This window comes from Penicillium coprophilum (assembly GCF_028826855.1).
Source record: "Penicillium coprophilum strain IBT 35676 chromosome Unknown utg000004l_segment0_segment0, whole genome shotgun sequence".
Lineage (NCBI taxonomy): Eukaryota > Fungi > Ascomycota > Eurotiomycetes > Eurotiales > Aspergillaceae > Penicillium > Penicillium coprophilum.
Window position 1 is genome coordinate 4400305 of NW_026622723.1, and position 23641 is coordinate 4423945.

General features: G+C 47.4%; 8 protein-coding genes across 8 annotated transcripts; 5 read left to right on the forward strand and 3 right to left on the reverse strand.

Annotated features, from left to right (window-relative positions):
• Positions 1–652: 652 nt before the first annotated feature.
• On the reverse strand, positions 653–2689 carry N7500_006103 (arrestin family protein; the record flags this gene model as incomplete). The annotated part of the gene is made up of 5 exons (XM_056677247.1): positions 653–1528; positions 1583–2008; positions 2059–2377; positions 2431–2574; positions 2628–2689. The coding sequence occupies 5 exons, from the start codon at positions 2687–2689 to the stop codon at positions 653–655; spliced, it is 1827 nt and encodes a 608-aa protein (XP_056532247.1).
• Positions 2690–7431: 4742 nt separating this feature from the next.
• N7500_006104 (SNARE domain- containing protein) lies at positions 7432–7930 on the reverse strand (the record flags this gene model as incomplete). Its single annotated transcript, XM_056677248.1, has 3 exons — positions 7432–7590; positions 7709–7817; positions 7905–7930. 3 exons carry the CDS (start codon positions 7928–7930, stop codon positions 7432–7434), a joined length of 294 nt encoding a protein of 97 aa, XP_056532248.1.
• Positions 7931–9693: 1763 nt separating this feature from the next.
• On the forward strand, positions 9694–11101 carry N7500_006105 (fungal specific transcription factor domain-containing protein; the record flags this gene model as incomplete). The annotated part of the gene is made up of 2 exons (XM_056677249.1): positions 9694–10533; positions 10589–11101. 2 exons carry the CDS (start codon positions 9694–9696, stop codon positions 11099–11101), a joined length of 1353 nt encoding a protein of 450 aa, XP_056532249.1.
• Positions 11102–11262: 161 nt separating this feature from the next.
• On the forward strand, positions 11263–12610 carry N7500_006106 (NAD(P)/FAD-dependent oxidoreductase; the record flags this gene model as incomplete). Its single annotated transcript, XM_056677250.1, has 2 exons — positions 11263–12353; positions 12418–12610. The coding sequence occupies 2 exons, from the start codon at positions 11263–11265 to the stop codon at positions 12608–12610; spliced, it is 1284 nt and encodes a 427-aa protein (XP_056532250.1).
• Positions 12611–13216: 606 nt separating this feature from the next.
• Positions 13217–14338, reverse strand: N7500_006107 (RTA1 domain-containing protein; the record flags this gene model as incomplete). Its single annotated transcript, XM_056677251.1, has 2 exons — positions 13217–14162; positions 14217–14338. 2 exons carry the CDS (start codon positions 14336–14338, stop codon positions 13217–13219), a joined length of 1068 nt encoding a protein of 355 aa, XP_056532251.1.
• Positions 14339–14753: 415 nt separating this feature from the next.
• Positions 14754–16255, forward strand: N7500_006108 (transcriptional regulator family TF; the record flags this gene model as incomplete). Its single annotated transcript, XM_056677252.1, has 2 exons — positions 14754–15515; positions 15569–16255. 2 exons carry the CDS (start codon positions 14754–14756, stop codon positions 16253–16255), a joined length of 1449 nt encoding a protein of 482 aa, XP_056532252.1.
• A 1587-nt stretch (positions 16256–17842) lies between these two features.
• Positions 17843–18952, forward strand: N7500_006109 (ankyrin repeat domain-containing protein; the record flags this gene model as incomplete). The annotated part of the gene is made up of 1 exon (XM_056677253.1): positions 17843–18952. The coding sequence occupies one exon, from the start codon at positions 17843–17845 to the stop codon at positions 18950–18952; it is 1110 nt and encodes a 369-aa protein (XP_056532253.1).
• A 605-nt stretch (positions 18953–19557) lies between these two features.
• N7500_006110 (dynamin family protein) lies at positions 19558–23561 on the forward strand (the record flags this gene model as incomplete). Its single annotated transcript, XM_056677254.1, has 8 exons — positions 19558–19789; positions 19950–20228; positions 21202–21230; positions 21350–21625; positions 21678–21825; positions 21875–21962; positions 22111–22204; positions 22254–23561. The coding sequence occupies 8 exons, from the start codon at positions 19558–19560 to the stop codon at positions 23559–23561; spliced, it is 2454 nt and encodes an 817-aa protein (XP_056532254.1).
• Between the last annotated feature and the right edge of the window lie 80 nt (positions 23562–23641).

The following is a 23641-nucleotide window of genomic DNA, read 5'->3' on the forward strand; positions in this document are numbered from 1 at the left end:
AGAAACTGAGTCCTCAAAGTGCCAGGGGCCCGAGATCCATTACATAATAAGATCGACAGCTAATTTCCTAATCGGGCAATGATATCATCAGTGCAGATGTGAACTCTGCTAAGCATTGAATTGATCTAATCAACAACAAAAAAAATCAAGTACATGAGTTCAAGGCTTCGAATGCGTGGCTCGTGCTAATGGCCATGTGTTTTTGGTTTTTCAATGTCGTGCAGCTCGTTCATATCGGATTCCATTCGTGAGATAGTAAAAAAAGGCAATGAAAAAAAAATGAAAACACCGCGCGTGACCATCTATGGAAATTATTCCTGCCCGTCTATGACCGAACGCCTGAGAAAGAAGATGATAGAAAAGAGATGAAAAGGGGTAGAAAGCTACCATGGGGATAAAGTAGAACGGTTCAGAACAACGTTGCGCTCGAGGATGACCGAGACGAGGGCTCGAAAAGGGTAATTTATGCTAGGGTTGGGCCGTAATCGGTCGTGGGAAAAGAAATGCGAAAAAGTAGAGAGAAAAAGGCGGAAGAAGTGTAAAAGCGCGAGGGGTTCGCGGCAGTCTCAGTGTCCAGCACTGGTACAGCAAGAAGACTTTTGGTGAAAATCGAAGGCGGATCATGGGCGCATCGAAGGATCATGATCACACCTTATGCTCTGGCGCGAGCTTGCACAATTCTAAGTCTGCGGTCCTCATCATCAGCATTGGCGCCGTGAGAGTTGAAAAGGCTGGGGCGATTCTGCACCTCTAGGGGAGTTGCAGTTCCACTTGCACGACCGCTGCGGATATAAGCCTGCTGGGGAGACTGTGGGACTGATAGCGTAGGAAGGCTGCTAGCGATCACAGCGTTGTAATCGGGGAGACCGGAGTCACGGGGACGCACGGCGCAGCGCACTGCAGTCGAATAGCTGGGAACTCGGCTGAGAGTTTCCACCTCGTCGTACTGGGGGTGAAAGGGGGTTGCCATACCCGAGGGAAGGCCTTCGGGTTCCACTTCATCGGATGGTCGACGGGAGAGTTCCGGACTGCCATGGCTGTGTGAGTTTGACCCGGAGGACGGTCCGAAGTAGTCGTTAGGAACACCCAATTGGCGATGAATGTGGTGACTGTCTATTGGGGATTGAGATCCATGCAGCGCTTCGCCAGGAGTGACTGTACCAGGAGTGACGGAGTGGTGGAAGGGACTTGCGTTCAGGTTTGTGAGGCGATGATGCAGTGCCGAAGCTGAGATATTGGTATTGGTTAGGGCGTTCATGGAGGCGAGGTTCTCGGACGAGATGTTGCGACTGAGAGGAGTGAATGGTGTGCCCGGGCCACTGCCGGGACCTGGTGTGCGATAGCCGCTAGGATCCAGCTCGCTATAGAGCTGATCGAAGGTGTGTTCGCCATAGAGGGGAGGGGCCTGGTGTGCAAGCTCGTCGGCGGTAATTCGGGTAGATTGGGGGGTTTGCGCAAGAAGGTTGTTGTTGTCATCGATGGCAAGGTGTGGTGAGATGTAGATCGAAACTGGAAGAGTAGCACGGAGCTGAATTCATGTTAGCCAGGCAGAAGAAAGGTCAATCGTGATATAAGTACTCACCTCACTGACGTGACCGTCAGGATTGTGCAACTGAATACGGAACTTCAACTTGTGGCGGACTTTGATCCCCTTGGTATCAGTATCCTGAAGGCAGCGCGTCAATGTCTGCGGCATATCTAGGATACGCGTGCATTGGTATCCCTCCGCCGTCTCATCAATGACTTCAATGTTATCCTCATCCAGCTCATGCTCGTCGGTCAAGATCGTCCTTGTGACCTTGTATGTATTGCGAATGGAATCGGGGTCTTCTGGATTGAGGGTCAGGTCGTGACTTTCGATCAACTGTGACGTAATTTGACCGATTCGAAGGCCTTTGAGAAGGGGAATCAGTTTGAAATCGACGTGGATGGCGGTTCCGAAGACAATGGCTTTTGTTGGGGTGCTGATAGAATATTCAATCTTGTTGGGCCAGATGTTGTCCACGGACTAGTGGATTCGTCAGTAACAGTATATCGCTTAGGCTGATGGATACTTACCATTGCGTGTGATAGCTCGAGAGCGCTGGGATCTAGAGTTCGGATGATCCTGAGCGGTTTGCGCGCAACGATGTCCTTGACGTATTTGCGACCAATCTCGGCCTTGAAGCGGTACAGCACCCATGTCTCGGTAAGACCTTCCACACTTTCGGGCATAGAGCCTTCAAGTACCACATCGAAAGGGTACTCATAGTTGCCTGCAGGGAGGACCTCAGTTTTTCCTTTACCTGGATCTCGGAAGCTCCAAGTTTTTTCGTAGAAGACTCGCTCGCGCCATGACTTGCGGCCACCAGCGGCTGCACTAGATGGAAGTTGCCAGCTGTGGAAATATTATGTTAATGGTGCTCATTGAAAAGTGATTGCGACACATACCAAACGCGGGACATGCCCGTAAGCTGGAGTCGGAGGTGTTTAATGGTGAGTGGTTCGGACAAACAGAGGATCAGAGTGCCCCGCAGATGCGCGCTCGCAGCTTCATGTTCACCACCACGAAACACGATGTACTCATCATTCAACCTGGATAATGTCAGATATGCAGTTCACATGTGCTGTCGGTAACCCCCACTCACCTAATGTCAAAGTACTTGGCGCTGCTGGCGCTCCCGCCACCACTGAAGAAGCTGAGAGCCATCTTGAATTTGCCCGCAGCAATGGGCCCGTCAAGAAAGTCAGGAGTAAGAAGGATGAGGAAGAGAGAAGAGAAGTAAAAGGATCCAGTCTTGTAAGTATCTGTGTCGGTATTTTTCCGTTTTTTTCGCTATCGCAGATCTACCGGAACATGGCCAGATACGCAAGGCTGGTCCGACTCGCGGGTCCTCAAGTGGAGTGTTCCGGAAGCGGCGATTTATTCTTTTCGTGTTTTTTTCTATTTCTGTTCTCTTTTTCAGTGGCAAGTGAAACTGACTAAGCTTAGAAAATCAAAAGCTAGGCTCCGATAACCTTGGCATATGTTGTATGAATAGATCAAGAGAATACAAGTGAGAACCAGAGGGATTATAAAGAATTTTGAGAGATTCTGAGGAGAACCTTGGGAAGCGTTCTCACCGGTTAATCACATCAAGATGAAGGCCTGGTCTTTTACGTCAGCGCTATCATATGAATGTCAGGCCTTTGGTACATACTGCCTAGGTACATACACATGTGTATCTCCCCTATTGACCACGAATCACTTGGATCATTTACCCTCTTCGGTATCAAATACAAATCACACGGTACTTGAAATTAATTTTGAATCCTATCACATACGTTGTACATGAATGAAATCATTCCTCAATGTACCCCGGTCTTCCGGGTCTTTATTTACCCATTTTATGCATCGTGCCATGCAATGCTGTACATACCGCGGGATCACCCGCATGCTTGCAAGATCTCTTACCTAGGTATGCACAATGTCAACGAACATATCCCTTTTTGAAGTGACACGACATGAAGTGATATAGGTAGGGTTCCAAGGTTCATACTTCAGAACTTAATCGCCAACTTGGACCCCCACTTTGATAATAAACAGGTATCTACAAAATATATCCGAGCTAGTCCTATATGTGCATTCAATCAGTCGCGGCACATGTACTACACGACACCTACCCGGTTCTAGATGGCGCCATTCTTGGATCGTTAGGCGTTTTCAGCCCTCTAACTGCCCGTTCACGCCAAGAGTCAGCACTCTACACCCCGATAAAAGTGATTTCAAAGCAGGCGGTATCTCCCTGCAGGTGGCGTGCCTGAAAATCCCAGGCAAATTCCTGCATGAAATCCTCGCTTTGACTTTGATCTGGCAAGCTTGGCCTATCTTAATCTCGGAGCATTCGGGAAATCACCCAACACTTACATCACCAAAGTCCCTGATGAGCATCGCGGTAAGAGCGGGAACCTGGTATGATAAAGCCCCACCTGGCTGTCAATGCCCGTGGCGTTGTGATAGGTTTTAAAGCGGGTCGGAGAGATTATGAGGCATTTCAACCTTGGGCGGGTAAAAATCAAACAAAGATAAGGTCTCGGGCAACACAAACAGCTAATTACGGTGTGGCCCACTTTGGCGTTGTTTCGGCCACTTTGGAAATAATTTAGGGGGTATCTCAACATCATCACGCTAGAAATCGGCCTGCTCCCGATTGTGCAAAGCCGACCGCGGGCCTAGTCGGGATGCCTTCACGTATCGGGCATTTTCGCTTCACCGGATCGGAATCCCGATGCCGATTTAATCTACCCGAATGCACCTCACCGTGTCTTTTTATACTAGGCTTCCCGGTGTGATATTTAGGCTAAAACCTGTTTTTCTTGAATTATTTTTTTTTTAGAGTGCCACGTCTAGAGCTGGGCAACAATATTCATTCCCATGGTGTGCGACCCGCACTAAGTTCATCTTTCAACCCTGGAACCTTACCTGGGTTGATTGATAGGTCTAGGATTTTCCAAAGACTTGGACAATCGTGATCTCTCACAATCCCTCAAAGTTTCGAAACTAGCCCAGGGTCAAAGCTACAATCTACAAAATTTCAACGGCCCCACCCAGCAGATCATTCAACTTTGGCAGATCCACTATGAAATTCTCGATGGGTTCCAGAACTTCCAAGGTTCTTTCATGTCCCAAGGCTCGGATTGCATCATCCCGAAAGAAAAGTCAATAAACTGGGTACTCTTTGTTTACGCGTTCTGATAACACCGTAATTACCTTGATCGTCGTCATTCTCATTGACTCATTCCCGCTATTTTTATATCTATCCTATATATGTATAGGTTTATATCTACATAGTCATATTTTCACCCACAACATACAGAGTATGTGTGTATCATACTAACGATATATGAAATATGCACAAGCCACGCTACACTGAGCGGAAACCATTGAAAGCTAGAGCTAAACCATATCAACAGATAACAGATGTCAAAGAGCAGATACCTAGGTAGGTATAAACTTGAAATCACAAACAGTAAACACCAGCTGGGCAGGCCTGGAGGTACGGGTAGCTTATCAGCTCGGTTAATATTTTCCGAACTGGCCAGATAAGAGGCACTTTAGGGAAGTGGAACCTTGGAACACCCTGGACCTTCCTACAACTAATAATAATTGTGAATCGCATGTGAAAGATCTAATCCCTACGTAAGATTAATGCCAGAAACTCCTGGTTATTCAAGAATCCGAACAGTTCGTTAGCAAAGACGATTATTGCGTGCATCCAAGCACAGTGCACTACTTATCTTCAGCTGTTCTCATGTCAAATACCTATAGCGTAATACAGTCATCTTCCGGTGATCGCCAGGGGCAAGGTTGAAATGACTAGAGCGGGAACTAAAAAAGATCGCGTGGATCACTAAAAGAATTTTCACGCTTGCAAGGGCCTCGGTTGGACCAATTGTAGACCGCAATCAGTCCACATGAGCAGTCAGGGTATTTGTTTCGGGCTATTTTGTTTCGGGTTTTCCGTTGGTCTAGATTGGGCGTGAGATGTACATACGTAAATACAGCTCGGACTTCTTGTCGACACAGAGCTAGCGCGCCTTCAATGCTTATAATCTAGACATCGATTTCTATGGACCGAACATCTGAAATTGCAAGTCAATTATAGGGAGTCTGATTAAAGAACACCCGGAAACGCCCGACAATTTTCATATACTCGGTTATATCACAGCGGGTTGATCGAAGCCAGGGAGACCATTGACTATGCCCAGCTGCTTAACTTACAAGAGACGGTTGTCCGATCTGGCTCAGCAAGCCTTGAATACCGTCATAGGTATATAGGTAGGTAGCCTCGGCTGTCGGAACTCAATAGCATCCAGCACAACCGGCTTCAATTCCAGAATCATACTGACACCTCGGTAATGAGGATGAATGTCTGCATTTGCCGGGCACGTGGAAGTGCTGCTCGCTTTATGCATCAGTCCATGTCGTCCGCCATAGAACCGGCTCCTCCGATATCACTAGAGGTCGTGCCACTCAAATGTCGTTCTACAACGTTCCATCCGAATTTGAGCCAAATCATCAGGCCGTGTGTGCAGTGTATCCTTGTCTAGGGCTGTGTCTAGGGTCGAACCCTGCGCTGCATACGCATAGTAATGTCAGTGTTGGATCTTGATGCTCTGCACTGGGGACGTTTGATCAGAGACATTCACAATGTTCCAACCGAGATTTACCGAGGCACCAGTGACAGCTTCTACCAAAAATAGCTCTTCCATGATCCCTGTGCCGACCACGACGGAGTTTGAGAATTGTGCGATGAGAATCCATTTCCGAGGGTGCCGTTTGTTGCTGTCGTGATGGCATGGTAACGATGTTTCTAACATGTGGCGGCCACAGAGCCAATGAGATTCAACGATGCATACCTTCACGAATCGCGATTAAACCGAAAACTTGGTACTTTTCCATGAGACTGGTTGCCCCGAGCAAAGGTTAGCTGTCCAAGGCACTTGTGCCGAAAACAGCGTTGTGACGTCAAGGCATGGAATGTGGCACACGACAAAATCTCACCTTGGAAGTGTTCAGCATAACAAATAAACTTTCCCGGTCGGGTCTTCCATTCAATCGAGCGATGAGAAGAAACGGGGTAAACAAGGATCCGAAATGGGCTTCAATGTTTCATTGCCTCCATGGCACCAGGGTTCCATTTCTGATTAGTGTTTCTGACTGCGATCTTGGTAAGGTTAAACTCGCGATCGGTGATTAGAGTTTTTTGGGGTAGACTGAAATATATCTGGGGTGATGGACCACTTGGTGATGTCAATAGAGCCTTCCGAAGAACGGACGGATGTTCAATGACATTGATGAAATTGGCCACCAGGCACATATATCCACCCGATCCGTTGTGTACTTTGATTACGCAAGGAGTAGACACTGGAGCATGACTGAATAGATCTAGTGAGCCTGGAGTGAAGTATGTATTATGTTCACGAGTAATCACAAGTATGAATGACATGGAAAAAAGGGAGGATACAAATGCCAAATTGGGGCAAAATTCAGAGCAAGCTGCTCCAACTCAAAGATCAGAACCACTTGGGCCGGTTTGCAAATCATAAAGACGTCAATCAAGAGAATCCAGAGGTCAAGGAATGACCAAAAAGGGTCGAAGGAGGTAGTGGGAGTCTTGTCATTATTTCTATGGCAGGCACAGCCCGAAATCAGGATGAGTATATCGAGGACGATGGGAAAATCCTGGAGCATAGTAGAGACTGCAAACTGGCATGCCATGACATGTTAAGATTGAGCGAAGCACAGATGCGGTCTGTGAGACGACCACAACCAAGCACCATCAGATAACACGACAAGGTCGGATCATGAATGTTCAATACGAGTCTCGGTCCAGCAAGCGCATCGAATATTGAGGGCGTGGGTGAAAGGGAGCCGAGGAAGCGGCAGGTTGGAAAGACGCAAGAGGTTCTTCAGAAGATCCACCCGAGAATGATATAGAGAACGACACCAGCGGCAACACACATGGCCGCAATTTTCATGACGGCCACAGAATCGCCTTGTTTCGCCATCCGTGTAAGTCGAGTGGCGCTGCCTTTTAGGTTTGTTGAGAAGGAGGAGAACACATCGCTCTAAGGCAAGATTGTCAGTCGCAACTTAACTAGATCAAGTCACCAGTCACAAGTGTCTTAAGGTGACAAGCAAATGTCCTGAATGATTATCGGACCAGAGAAAGGTTGATAAGCATACCGTATGGTCGAGTGTGTCCTGATCCCGCGCATTGTCATGGATATCGATCGTCACGGATCGGAGTGCTGAGACTTTCGAGGATAGGGAATTAAGGAGCGCATTGTTCTGCCTGTTTCATAGTGTCAGCACTCGAATCAAAACATGACTCGTTGCACAGGGGCGTCCGACGGGACAGGGTGGAGAAAGGGGGACATACTGCTCGCGTTCGTAGGCGTCACTCATTTTGGATATCTTCAAAATTTCCCTCAATCTCTTGCGGAGTGTTTGTCAGGAGCAACGCAAAGCCTGAAGAGATTGAAAGACTGTAACAGAAATGAGTGAGGCGGAGTTGAGTGGCCAAAAGCTGCGAAGGCTGGGGAATCGGAGCCGACGTCAGTCTATGGTAGTGACGGATCACATGATCGTCGATCTTCACTATATGGCACATTTCAACTCTTCATCTTTCATCACAACTTGCCAGAAAAATCAAAAAGCGCCAAGTTGAATGGTTTGAAATTGTTCGAGTTGCCAAAATACCCCTTTTAAGTATAGAACACCGGGTCCAAGGTCGCACATAACATACAACGAGTAAATTTGATCACCCCTGCCTCGGATATCATTGTGATAGCATGGGCTGAGCCTGAAGATGTCTTAAGTAACCTTTAGCTCTCCTATTAAAGACTAAATGAGCCCTCGGCTGTTATTTCTGTCATTTTTTCTACTGTTAGAGCCCCTTAGAGCTAAGTGTAATCAACCCTGACTTGGAGTATACTGTAAATGCATTCCAGGCTTAAATAGAGTTATACCGATCAAATTTTCAGTTGGTCACGCTTCTTGGTATACTATCAAAGGGAGATGGCAGAGTAAAAATGTATCAGAACACATTGTAGCGCGGTGATATATATTATAGACATTGAAGAGGAGCTGGGGGAGCTTTGTATGCAGTTCTCTTCAGACCCACATGCGTTCCCCGCCCTGGATCGACATTTTACCCGCGAACAACTTATATCACCACATTTTATGGTGACAAACGCAAAATGGCATCGACTGAAGATGAAAGACCATCGAAACGAGCACGTCAGGCTTGTGAACCATGTCGGTGAGCTTAGATCTTCCAAAGATAAGAGCTCATTTGGACTGACCTTTTTTTTCAGCCGGAAAAAGTCGCGTTGCCCGGGAGAGAAACCGAGCTGCTCATATTGCGAGCGATTGGGTCAGCAGTGCGTGTATGCAGGCCCTGAAACTGGAGAGGAAGGCCCGGGGCACTCCGTGAAGATGATGGCAAGTATCATTGATGCCTATACATGTAGAACAACAACGTATTCTAATGTAGTATAGGAACGACGCATTTCTGGCATTGAGGGAAAGCTGGAACAGTTGATGGAATATATTATGTGTGTTGTCATCTTCTCTATACTCTGCTACATTCGGCTGATTGAAGATGAAGGCGGCCTGCATCATATAACCTCTCTTCGCCAGTTGCCCCAACGAATCACGCTCCGATACCAGAATTTTCCTCCCCTGAGAGCTCTTCTATGTGAGTTGAGCTTCGCATTCTCTTGTCGGATGTGTTTATTGATGAATGAGATAGAAGCGGTTCATCTGGGACCCCCAACGCTCAACTCTATCTGACCTTTTGCAATGCTCAGCCACTTCTGTTATTCCCCCACAGATCCTCTTTAGACTCTCTGGGGAAGCGAGACTCTGAGCTTCTGCTCGCGATTGAAGCTCTTGGGGTCCGCTTCAAAAGACCAGGGGTTAGTGACCAGGATGTACAAATGGAGATTAAGAAAAAGACAGAAAGAGCCTGTCAGGTGGTCATGATGCGTTTAGCATCCGGTACTGTGGAACTATCTACGATCCAGACCCTTTGTCTTTTAAGCATGCTGGAATTCACAGGTACAACAGCACCAGTCTGCATCGTTTTGTTCATTGCTAACTTTTTCATCTGTCCAGCGGGACATATCATTCGTGCAGGGTCTTATACTAGACTCGCCACATATTTGATGAAAAATCTCAGAATATGTGGTCTAGAGTCTCTAAACAACTTGGAAACCGAGCGTGATGAGCGCAAGCTCTGCTACATAACCCTCGTCATGCTTAAGAATATTCAGGGGTCCCTACACCCACCCGGAAATAGCTTGGACTTACTTGCAGAGCCTGGTGAAACCGTCTCTCCGTTGGGAGCCATGATCTTCAACAAAGACACTGCCCGTGGTAACGGCAGTGACTCCAAGCCAGACATTGGCATCGTTGGTAGCAGTGTTTACACCAGCGAGCTGTGGGCGATGGCATGTAATTATGCTGCCAGTCACGTCGGCGTTGATGCTCATCCCCCCTGGTCTCCGAACTCTGATTACACTATGATAAATTTTCGACACTGCGAGCACGAGAGCCTCATGCCACTGAGGTTTCGACTTCATGCAAGTCGCTTCCAAGATTACCCCCCCGCCGAACTTCAGGCTCATCGTGACTACTGGAGCCCATGGCTATTTTTCCAGTTGGTTTGGCATGCGGTACCTTGTTTAGTAAACCATCCGTTTTTGCTATCTATGCGACTTCGCAACTTCCGCAGGACAATGCCTCAGTCATTCCTTCGCAATTCTTTCGAGCAGCTGACCTTCCACTCGGGATGGGTTGTTCATTTTCTCGAGTTGATCGAGACGAAAAGTTTTGAGGTGTCAGACCCGACTATAGGGCAATGCGTGGCAATTGTCGCTACAATCTACCTTCAACATAGTTTTGTCGAGGATCAAGCTTTTAACAGGAAGGCGCAAACGGGATTTGAGAAATGCCTCAGATTTCTACGCAACATGGGGCGTCGGTGGCCACACATCGATCGCCAGGTCAGTTTTCACTCCGCCCCTTTTTTCGGTGCGTTGGTTCTGATATCACCGCTAGGTCCAGCAACTGCAACAACTCAAGGATAGCGTTTCTCCCGGAGGCCTTATGACAGACAACACCGCCCCAGGAGGAATCCATTCTCGTCAGAAGTGGTCCGTTAATCTGCAGCTGTTATGGAAGATCTTAGTATATGCCCATGCAAGCAATACATCAGATCCTGCCGGCGACATCTTCGGCCCGGAGCTTGCCAAAGACAGTATCGGATGCTCAGGGGACCCTTCCGCTGGGGCTATCACCGAGCGTGACTTTGCTTTGATTGGATCCGCTGGAATCTCAGGCCACAAGACAGTGGCTTCCGAGTGTGTCACCTATCCACCGGAGCAGACTGAGGATCCCATACAAGCGCCGACTCAAGCCTCACCGAGAATGGACCTTTCAGGGCTTTCGGGAGATCCCAATATTGAGTTTAGTGGTGGTGACACGTTGTTCCTCCAGCTTCAAGATTACGGGAAGGCATTTGAGGATTGGTTGAGTGTTAATCCAACGTCTGCAGGTGAAGTTGGAATCTAGACGCGTCTTCATCCATCTTCTCACCCGGGGAACACGGACCGGGTGCCGACTTTTCCGGACGCCAAGACCCGGTACTGAGCCCGCCTCGGCATTTTATAACGAACCTCCTCCGACCGATATAGTTTAAAAACACCTCTCTGGCTATTAATCTGTCTTCCAAAATGGCCACAGCTAAGACAGACTCAATCCTGATTGTGGGCGCTGGCGTCTTCGGTCTTTCAACTGCTCTTGAACTCAACAAGCGCGGATACACCGATATCACCGTTGTCGATCGATTTGTCCCACCATCAGCAGATGGAAGTAGCGTTGACATTTCGCGCATCATTCGCGCCGACTATGCAGACCCAGTCTACTCTCAGATGGCCCGTGAGGCATACAATGGATGGACCACCGAGTACAAAGATGAATTCTTCGAATCCGGATTCGCCTTGTTCTCGGAAACGCCCAAGAACGAATACATGGAGAAATCCAAAGCCATCATTCGGGCCGCAGGTGGGAAATTAGATGATCTGACCGATGCCATGGATATCCGCAAAATCTACCCTAGTGTTCAAGCCGACTTTTCCGGCATGAACGGTTACCACAACCCGAAAGGTGGCTGGGCCAATGCTGCAGGCAGTATACAGAAGCTGGCTTCCAAGTGTACTGTTGCGGGTGTTTCAATCATTTCCGGGCCTCGTGGTACTGTTAGTTCTCTGCGTCGGGCGGGCTCGCGTGTCGTTGGTGTCAACCTTGTCGGAGGGCAGGTGTTGCTTGCTTCACAAGTGATCTTGAGCACCGGCGCGTGGACTAACCGTCTTTTGAACATGGGTCATGCGGCATCTTCATCTGGTCAGCCTGTTGGTTTCATTCAGTTGACCGAGGAGGAGGCTCTTGAGATGAGAAAGATCCCAGTCATGATCAACATGAGCTCCGGCGTGTTCTCCTTCCCGCCTACACCAGACACAAATGTTCTCAAGCTTGCGCGCCACGGTTATGGGTATGCAACTGATATTACTGTCAATGTGGATGGTGTTCAGAAATCGCTCTCATCACCGAAGTTCGAGACCAGCAATGCGGCCACTGGATATCTGCCTGATGACGCAGACGAATCTTTGAGGAAGGGTTTGCGTCAGTTCTTCCCCAAGCTGGGTGATCGCCCTTGGATGAACCGTCGACTTTGCTGGTACACAGACACCCCAAATGGTGACTTTATCATAGACCATCATCCAACCATCCAGGGACTGTTCATGGCTACTGGTGGTGCAGGACAGTAAGTGTTGATTGAAATCATCGTTCTGCATGCAAAAGCTTTGTACTAACGTACCTCATCCTAGTGGATTCAAGTTCCTCCCCATTTTGGGCCAATATATCGCGGACTGCTTTGAGAACAAAGCACCCGAAGCTTTGCGCCAAAAGTGGAGGATGAACCCGCCCCAAGATGACTCAGAAGGGCCGATGGCAGGCGATGGAAGCAGAGCAGGTCCTCCGCTCAGGAGACTGACTCCACTTGAACAAGCCAAGCTGTAAATACAGGGTGCGATGATGCAACGATAGTTGAAGCGCTGTTTGTAAGCTCACCGGGCTCTTATAGAGATACACGCTCAATGAAAAATACATATCATGAAGGATTTACAAGATCACAGGACTAGAAACCGTCGTAGTTGGCTGGATTGCGAAGTAGTCCCCGGCGCCGAAATATTGTGATAACGATCCACGACATTGGAGACAGCATGTATAGTACTAGGACACCAAATTGCTATGCTCACCGGATCTTTCTTTGTCCCACAATATAAATAAAACAAGACGGACGGACATTAACAAGCCTACATCTATAGAGGTTCACCGAGCAAATGCACGGTCAGGTCATATAAACTTGGAAGGCAACCAGTCTCTTCGGACTCGACATGATAATTATACTAGACCTTTGATGAGTTCAAACTAATAGTTATGATAGACCAATTCGTAGATCATATAATAAAGACGAATGCATCATATAATTCAGGGCTTAGTTTTAAAAATCTATATGAACATATTGGGAATTATTCGCGTCTCACAGGGAAGAAAAGAGCTGCAAAAAAAGAAAGCACGTTTTGGAAATGGAATATAGACGTCAAATCAGATCACACCCATTATTCAAACAGAAGGACTAAGCGGAGCAAGGTCCCTTTCGTCCTCAAATGCAATCCTCTTGTTGGTAGCAGTCCCCATAGCAAAGCTACCCTCCTTGCACACAGGCCATTCATCCGGTCGTAGCCAATACTTCTCGTGAGAAGGTGTGCCTTTGAGCATCCCCTTCAAATCCAAGGGATCAGCAAAGGTCTCCCACTGAGACCGACGGTCAATCCAGCCGGGGCCCATCCGCTCTGTTCGACCATCAGGGCACAGATAGCGTTCTTTTTCACGAGGTAGATGCCGACCAGGATGCATTAGGTTAAGCCACCAAGTATATAAAAGCATAGGGCCCAGCTCAAATGCATACAGATACCATTCGTTGCTGAGAATAGTTCCACAGTTCTCCCGGCAGCCGAGATCGCTAAACTTCTTGAATGACTCGACCGCACGGAAGATACAGCGCAGCAAGACAAGAGTCGATGTGCCGTAGAGTGTGATGCAGAGTATACGGACGTTTGGCGAGAGCATTCGTGCCCGAGAGCAGCGGACGTGGACAGTCGCAACGACAGCGATCACGCAGCATTCAACAACTGCTTGGAGGACAAGCCCCGCAGCGACGAGCGTCCCGCCGGTTTTGTACTTGTCCAAATCAGAGCCGGCTGATGCATTCTTGGCTGCTCCTGCAACCGTAGTTGCTTCTACAGCAGCGCCCACATAGACAAAGAAGATGAGGACACGGTTTGGGTTGAGGACCGCGTGCATAGGTAAGTAGTTCATGAGGCGTCCAATCAGATTATATGCGGCGGCTGAGTACACCGGTGGGCCGACATAGATGAAGACCGTTGATGCGATATACAAGTTCAGGTTTGTTGGATGGTAACTCGATATGCAGCGGAGAATCCAGCCCGCGGTGAAAAGGGCTCCACCCCAGGAGATGAAGAAGGTGACGCGCCAAAATCGATAGCGACTGTAGGTGTTAGAAGAACCTTGGTCTTTTTCAGCCTGAGTTCTCACTACTTACTAGTTTTGGTAGACATGGAGGAGGAAAGACAATCCAACTAGGGCGGCGAAGACAGCTGGTAATATATGACTTGGATTGTACAAGTAGAGGGTTGTCTCTCTATCTGTGTTATTTGAGGTCATGGTGAAGTCTAATGAATTGCAAATGGAAGCACTGCTGGGGAAGTGCATGTTCTTATATATTCTCTCTCGCCGTGTTGATTTACACATATGAAGCGCTGCATATGTCCCTATCGGGTTAGACAGAGCTCGATGAGATCCAATTCAGCCCCAGCATATACTTCATGACCTGACCAATCAGCGCTGTCCAACTCAGCCTTGCGGAGCGGTACATTTAACCCGAAGCGGTTAGACCTCTCAGCCCGAATAACCTCGAATTGGGCGTTTGAGGCGTTTTCTCCTTCTCCTTGTTAGAGCAATACATCCCAATTTCATAGTCTCCTAGAGTGCTTCCGTACTAGATCAACCCGTACCTGAAGCCCTGCGGTGTCTGTTTTGAGATCTACGCTCCGTTCCCCACACTTGGGCTTTCGCCACCATGCCGGGTGTCCCAACAGGCCGGGCCTGTGACGCGTGTCGAAAACAGAAGAAAAAGGTACGTGCGACAGAATCGAGGCATAGGATACTTTTCCTAATAATATGTCAAGTGCGACGAAAAACAACCTGCATGTGGACGATGTATTCGTTTGAAAGTGACCTGCGTGGGGTCCGGTCAGCAAAGATTCAAGTTCAAACAGGAACAATTTTCCACCAAGTCAAAACAGAGTGGTCAAATGAGTGTCATATCGAGACCACAATCAACAGAAAAGAAAAATCATTCTTTTGGGACCCCCGGGCATGCCCTAGCAATGGAATCACATCGTTGACTAGTTCGTTTGTCGGCGCAATAAAACGATCCACTGACCTCAGATACAATATGTGGTGGTCTTTCGGCATTTACCTGGAAGAGATACCCCGACGACTTGGTAGCAACCAAGCACTTGACAGTGCAGTTGACGCTGTGACTACTATCCACGCAGGGTTCTGCACCCGCCAACCAGCTTCATTTGAAGCACTCGCCAAGTATTCCTCTGCGCTCAAAACCCTAAGAGATCATCTAGATAACCCGCTCCAGGCGAGTGCTTCCAGCACACTGTGTGCCGTGATGCTGCTTCTGGTCTGTCAAACATTCATAGGAAATAACGGGCAAATGGTATCAGGACATGCACAAGGGGCCGCTAGCATTCTAAAAGCGCGGAAGAACTTTGGCCCACGCGATGACTTTGAGCGTAAATTGTTCCTCTCTTTACGCGGAAGTGTGGTAAATCATCTCAGACTCCCACGACCGAGAGCCAAGCTGATCATACCTCCAAGTTATTCGAAGGATTATACAACGATTCCATTGACCTAAGTCCCGAGGAGTGGGATGCCTTAGTCACGAATGACTTTGATCAAAACCAACCCGAAGGCCAGATTTTACGATGTCTAGCAGAAGCCCCGGTCCTGATCAAACGCGGTAAACGAGCTATACGCAACGGCGAAGATTTAACACCCTTGAAAAACGAAGTCCGACCAATATACGAAAAATGCAAATTGATACTAGCAGAATTGAAAGAACGAACAGTCGAAGATAAAACACTGGAGCTCATTCCTAGGACAGAAACATTCATGACTAGGATCCTGCGAGCGCATTATCTCCGCACCTACGGAATTGGCATTGCAATCACAACATTTTTCAATTGCATCCTTCAAGCCCTGGACCCCAGTGACAACGCCTACATATTAGAATCGAGATCTCTGGTTATGGAGACCCTCGTACATGCGCAGAAATCCAATATACATAGACCTGTTGGGGCAGGATATGTAATAATGTGTCTGTCGGCAGCATGGGTCGTCAATTCAGACCCTCACCTGCGCTCAATGGTGGAAGCCGCCTTGATTGACTATTTTGGTGACTTTGTGCCTCATCATGGTTTGAATATATCCCGAGAGCTGGGACAGATGAACGAGAACTTATGTCTCGGGTCAAATGCACAGGTCAATGCACTCTTCAGCCCTTGAGAATATATCATGGCTTGAAATACCAAAGTATAATTCATTGCCTCTATTCTGCGGGGATTAGTGAGAGTAGTTATCAAGAGCCCAGAATGAACACCAGAGCATCAATCTTAGCTCGACGAAGCAGCACTACACCCGGCTATCGAACAATGTGAGAAAATTGGTCGAGCCCCCTCCGCGCGAGCCATTTGGTTGTGTGCTTGTTGTTTTGTGGCACATCTATGTACGGCAGCATGGATATACGTAGTAGAATAGACCTATTGCAATCTCTCGAGGTCTGAAAAATAGTAGTTCATTCATCTTGCTTCCCTCATTCAACAATAGATCATGTACACCGAGCATATGGTCGTCTAGACTCATGGAGACAACCTATCCAGCTAGGTTTAAAATCAGTTCATGAAGAACTTCAAGTGATACGTTTGTTTCCAATACAAATTGTCCCCAAGCTTGACGCAATTCTTTCCCACAATAAGATGCCCTGAGTCTATCCCCCTGGTTCAAGACTTCGAATCCATTGTTCTGCCTTTATATGCAGACGCCACAGGTAAGAATGGGAAAGCAAAACCAGCTTGGAGATTTAAGCACAGTCCTCCTTGTTTACTTCACACATTGATCTACATGGTAGAAAAAGGAATTGGCTTGTGTGCACGATTATTCAGTCTGGGTTATGGCCCTAGGGAAGTCGAAACTCCTGTGGCAAGGTATCATTCACATCTAATTCTTGGTATTTTTCATTCTCGAATGGGTTGGATCAACTGGTTGGTGATATCACCTCTCACGCGACCCAATATATATTGAACGGTCTCTCCATACACACACACATGGAACCATGTTCTGATATTCTGGGAGAATTTGTTATATAGCGAGTTTCACTTTTCAAGAATGCACCTTAAAGGGGTAAGAGCATTTTTGTTGACATGGACCGGGGCTAGGCCTTGGATAACCAATATTTGCCCCAAAATCAGACCTGAAAAAATATTCACTCTCCGAGCTTGCTGAGTTGAAGAAGTAATTGTGGTGGCAGATTGACCTCTCAGGCAAGACATTATATCGCCAATCCACACATTAGAAAGAAGGCCAGGATCTTACTGAGTTGAATAGTAACAAACGGTGTTCTGTCAAAACAGCCTTTCAAGGCTATGAAGCTCATTTATATACCATATATTACTACCGTGGCTACCATGCATCTCTCAGATTCAATCCAGTTTCAATGAGCCCAATAATGCCTAAAGTGAATAGTACAGGAGAGAGGCCTGACAAGGAAAGGCAATCTGTTTGTTGGAAAAACCCTCTAACCATGATGTCTCCATCTGATTAGAATCACATTAGTATCATTCGAAGATCGTGTCAGTACTTCACTTCTCACTTCTTCCCTCGTCTCCCTCTCCTATCTTCTGTCTTCCCAGTTCGGCAGTTTCGAGTCTCTCACCCTTATCCCTCATGCGTTCAAATTTCTTCCTCTGTTCTTGACCCTTACTCGTTCTTCGTCCAAGCAGTTGGCATCTCCATCTTTGTGATTTCTTCCTCCCGGTCGCCTCTCTCACATCCTCAGTACTCGGTACTTTAACCTTGCATATGGTGCCAGCAACCATGTCATTTGTCCACCTACCTACAGAAATCATTCTCATGATTGAGAGCTACCTGGACTCCAAGAAAGACCTCAATGCCTTGATTCGCACGAGCCCACGTTTCACGACCATGTTTGGCGAAAAGCTCTACAAGGCCAATACGGCACACGAACACAATTATGTTATCCTGTGGGCAGCTAAGCGAGGCCTCGATGGCACCATCCGCAAGTGTATCAAGGCCGGCGCCAAGATTACGCTGCGAGATCGATTCCGATCTCATTTGAGAAATACCAATGCTCCCGAGATTATGAACGTCATCCCACGACACCCGAAATCACACCCATTGACTGTAGCAGCCGAAATTGGTTCGATGTCTTGCGTCCGTCTTCTCCTTAACCAGGGTGTGAATCCCAACATCCTCGACGAACACTACGAAACCCCGATGAGACAGGCCGCAGGAAATGGCCATGTGCACATTGTTCAGTATCTACTTGGGAGGTATGAAGGTGCGTTCGTGGGTGCCTTCAAGCTGCGACGGCCCCTTCACCTTGCCGCAGCTCGAGGCCATATGGACGTACTCAAGGCTCTGTTTTCTTTCCTTCAACGTCCTCGTCAATTCCTCGCCGTCAAAGAAGCTGCACAGATTATCCTGTACGAGGGGCTCTGGCACTGCAAAGAAGATGTGGTCAAATATGCACTCCAAAATGGTGCCGATGTGAATGACGAAAGTCTCACCCCGACCTTGCGGTTCGCTCCAGATGTATGTGCGAATGAATTGCCTCATAGACCACGACCCAGACTCCTTCAAGCGCATAAAACTAGGGAACGAATTCAAGGCATCGAAACCCCTGGTTGGTCAGCCGAGATATCGAATACACTCTACGCTGCGCTCATCGGCGGTGATGAAAACCTGCTTCGATTGATCTTTGACCATGGCTGTGACCTTGCTCGGCTGGGGCCCGAGGCCCTACGCTACGCAATTCTCCGTAGAGAGCATAGACTCATCTCTCAATTGATGGGTATGGGAATTACCTTCACCCCTAAGGTCCTTGGTAAGGGTCTCGAAAATGAATCACTGGTTTGGGAACACATGATGAGGAATATCCTGAACGAACTAGGGTTTGAGCATTGACCGGACTGGTCCATTCTTTCCGCGCCATATCACCATCTGATCAAAATGCATATTCTGCTCTCAAAAGAAGCCATTTGATCAATCCCTATTTTTCCGGGCTCGTTCTCCCCGTCTTCTATCCAGGAGTGGAGGAACACAAGGACAGGGGACAACCAATTTCAGAACCAAAAAACCCCAAAACAAAAAAAAGCATTTGAACACTGCAATGTAAGGTCTGCACCGTCACTATTTGATTTCCAGAATTTCCCAAGTAGGCCGCTAAACCAGCTTTCAGTCAGATGAGTCCGTTTACGTAGTAAAATCGTCTACCTAGGTAACTCCACGTAGCGTTTTTTCTATGCCGGGTGGGGCTTTTCTATCTTGGCTGCCGCCGCTTTTATGAGGGCGCTCAGTGTCAGGCTCACTGAGTAAATCTCAGTCCGGGCTCATACACAGTGTAAGTCCTCAATCCGCGGACTGTCCTGCAATGCCCACCCTGGGAGCTCGTTTGCTGATTTTGTAGGTTTGGGATTGGTATTCGTAACACGAAGAGACCGCACTTCGCATCTGGCTATATCCTTCTGGCCCTTGCGCTTGAACATGGCGCACTTTTCCAGGTGCATACTATGAATGATCTGGCACAATTCGATATTTCGAATGGGCCGATTGAGTTACGCTGGAATAATGAATACCTGGAAAAGCCTGTCCTCCGAAATGTTATAGCTGAAGGACCGCAAGACATCCCTCTCGCTAAGGACTTGTTTGGCGAAGGCTTACAGGCAATATTTACTGCTGCTGGTTATAGCAAGACGCCAAAGATTCACGAGATTCGAAAAATTCTTGGGAAAAAGATGGAAGGTAAAGAAGAAACCCGACAATTCTCACATATCGAGAACTGATTCGATATATTCTGATACAGGGAAACATGGGTCTGCGTTGGTCTCACAAATTTATGGCCATAAAGGTTCAGGAACATATCCGAACGACTATTTACGATATTGTTCTTTGGTTGATACAGTTTCAGCTATTTTTGATGAAAAAGATCAATCGGATCACATTGAGTACTTTCAGGAGTTTGAAAGATTCTACGAACCGGGATTGCTGGGTGAGCTCCCAGCGGATATTGAGGAGTACATTCTGGAGAGCCCAGAAATATTGGAGATTGAAAGTCGGATTGATCTGCTTGAAACCCAAACCACCGACAAGAAGTCCATAAGCGCAGAGAAAGTCAACTACAAACAACCCTTACTTCAGCACCGCATTCTTGAATTGGAGAAATACCGGGCTCGCTGGGTGCGTGAGAAACGAGACCAAAGAATCCTCAACAGGGGCAAAGGAGGGCCAATGAATTCATTGGAATTGCCGGTTCTTCGTTCTTTCAAAGAATTGGCGGTTTTCCTAAGTCGGTGCAGGAGCTCCTCGAAGATCAACAAGCAAACTTGCACTTTGGTCGTGAAGACCATCTAGTTGCTTCCTGGCCTTCAAAAGGCAAAAAGGAATTGTTACTGCTCCCCACTGGTCAAGCGGCAAGTAGAATTCCTAGAACCCGCCCTAGAGCATATCTACAACCATAATATAAAGTGAGCGGCAACAAAACTGCATTATTCGTCGAAAAAGCCCTCAAGACAAAATTAGATAATGTACTCCGTATTGTTTCCTTGATTCCAGTATTCCTCAATTACATAAATAGGTACAAGAATGTGACTTCCTTGAGGATGCATCGAGAGGCATTCTTTGGCGATTGCTTCATATTTATCGCAACTACAGTTGTTGGGCACTTACTAAGAGAACGACTAAAAGGGCTCAATTTGACAGTTACATTAGCGCGAGCCTCTTTCGGGCAGCCACCCAGAACCTTCATATCACTAAACTCATATCGTACTGAGTAGGAGAGAGCAGAAGATATTCATATGTCTACCACTATAATCTTACCGGGAAAGAATTTCATCATGTAGCGTGGTATTACTATTGCCAATTGCAATCTTTTTTTCTGTCATTGCAAACTTCAAGCCAGTTACATATCAGGCCCAAAGAAAGTCGGCCAAAGAATGCTACATGGATGGGTGTAATATAGTTACATTCAATCTCGTGGTTGGAATGGGCTTGGATGCAGTGACCAAATGATCATAAATAAAAGGATCCCTAGTTCTTGCCAACCGCCCCGCAGCATCTAAATCAATTCAATCCCCTCAGACCTGCCATTGCTTCTTTTCTTTCATCCTCAAAATCGGCAAGGAAAATGACTAGGAAACGTGCTATAAATCTTACAGGGGCAGACGGGCTGGACAATGAGAAGCGAGTAAGGCTCTTAGGGATTATTGACCGACTTCGAGAACTAGGCATCAGTGAGAATGTCTCTCTTCCCCAGGCAAGTGAATATATCGGATCCGCCCATGGACTCTTACTGATCAATTGTAGCTCGTTGTAGTTGGTGATCAATCGAGCGGCAAGTCATCCCTTCTAGAAGGTTTGACGGGCCTTTCATTTCCTGTGGCCAGTGACCTCTGTACAAGATTTGCCACTCAAATCGTTCTTCGTCGAGCTCCAGAAGGGGAGGGTCAAGCCAGGATCACGATCATTCCAGGACCAACTTCGCGACTTGATGAAACCTTGAATCAAAATCTTCTCGCCTTCGAAAAGACTCTGGCCGCTGCAGACTTCGGATGCCAAGAGTTCGAAGAAATATTCGATCAGGTCCGGATCTCATTTTCCTGGCATTTTAAGACCCGTGTTGATATCATAATAGGCTGCGAGCTGCATGGGCATACCGGGACCAAATGCGAAGAATTTGGAAGATGTCGAAAAAAGATTCTCAGACGATATACTCAAGATTGAGCTCTCAGGTCCAGATCATCGACATCTCAGTGTTGTGGATGTTCCGGGTCTCTTCCACAGTGAGAAGACCCTATACTATTTTAATGATTTTGCTAACCTCGATACAAGATCCGACAAAGTTTCAAACCGAAGAGGACCGTGCCATTATCCGGAAATTAATCGAGGATTATATGACTGACAAGCGTACCATCATCCTGTAAGTGAATAGCTGTCAGAGGATCATAGAAGAATTGTTAGGCTTACATATCGTTAGCGCAGTTATGGATGCACGTAACAATCTTGCCAACCAGGAAGTGTAAGGAAGGTGCTCCCGGTTCGGTGTTGAAAGTGCTCACTTATACTAGGTTTTCAATGGCACGTGCCGCTGACCCAGCAGGTAAACGTACTGTTGGAATCGTCACCAAATGCGATGCGCTGCAGGCAGGAGATGAAGCTGGTGTAAGTGTCTGATTATTTTGAGATGAACGCCATACTGAAAACGCATCAGGTTTTGCGTATCGCTAAAAATGAAGTTGAACGGCTCACTCACGGGTGGTTCGCTGTAAGAAACCGCTCCACAAAGGAAATTCAAGAAGGTGTAACTATCGAGGGCCGACATCGAAAGGAGAAAGAGTTTTTCTCAACGGTGCATCCCTGGACGGAACTCAAGAAAGATCGAGTCGGTATCAATGCCTTGAAAACCTTTTTGGGCCACCTTTTATACGACCACATTCGCTCTGAATTTCCTGCGGTTGTGGCAGATATCGAAAAGCTTTCTCTGGACACGCAAAAAGAGCTGGAGATTCTCGGACCTTGTCGACAAACCCCTGCCGAACAGAGAAGGTTCTTGACACGTCTAGCATCTACTTATCAAAATGAGGTTGATAGAGCATTGACCGGGAACTATAGTGCCGACTTGGAAACACAAAGCCCGCTCAAGCTTCGTATGCACCTGCGGCAGCATGCAGATGATTTCGCTACGTCAATGGCTACAGAGGGTCATGCCAAAGTTTTTTGCACAATTCATGATGAAGACGATCCGGAATTCAGCAGACCAGCAGATGACTTGGAAAACATTTACGACTGGATACGACGTTACTATCTTGAGTCGCGCGGCTCTGAACTACCTGGCACTGTCAACCCTGTTGTGCTCCAGAATATGTTTCGACAACAATCCAGTCCGTGGGAGAAAATTGCGATAGTTTATCTCGAAGAAACTGCCTCTGCAGTGCACTCCTTTAACCAACAAATTTTTGCAAAAATCATCCCCGAAAACGATGTGAGGGAGAAAATAGAAGGAATTCTGTCTCAACCCGGAGAGGAGATATACCGCCAGGCCCACGACCAGCTGCTGATGATAGTGAATGATGAACGAGGAGGAATCCTTCAGACCGTGAACCACTATTTCGCTGACACTTTGTCCTCGATCCGCCAGGAAAGAGTCATAGCCAGACTTGAAGGTCTCGGGTGCCAAGACGGCTTTGATTTCGACATGAAAAGAGTATTGAAAGGTGTTCACTTGAGCAACGAACAACAAGCCGTTTTTGACATACACGATATCTTGAAAGCATACTACAAAGTGGCTATAAAGCGCTTCATGGACAACGTCGTCGTTCAGGTTTCTGAAAGATACATAGTAGGGGAGGAAGGCCCAGTGAAAATGTTTTCACCAGATCTCGTCGGCGGCTTTGATGATGATATGCTGACGGATCTTGCGGGAGAGAACTTCTCCACAGCAAGCCGGCGAAACGACTTGGTATCCATGGCTGCACGGTTGAAAGAGGCATTGGACATTGCGAAACGCGCTGCGCTATAATTTCAGGTATACTGAGTGGTATTTAGTGGTTGGGGAGCCTCCGGATTTCCCCAATAGCGAGGCTGATTTAACATCTCCGC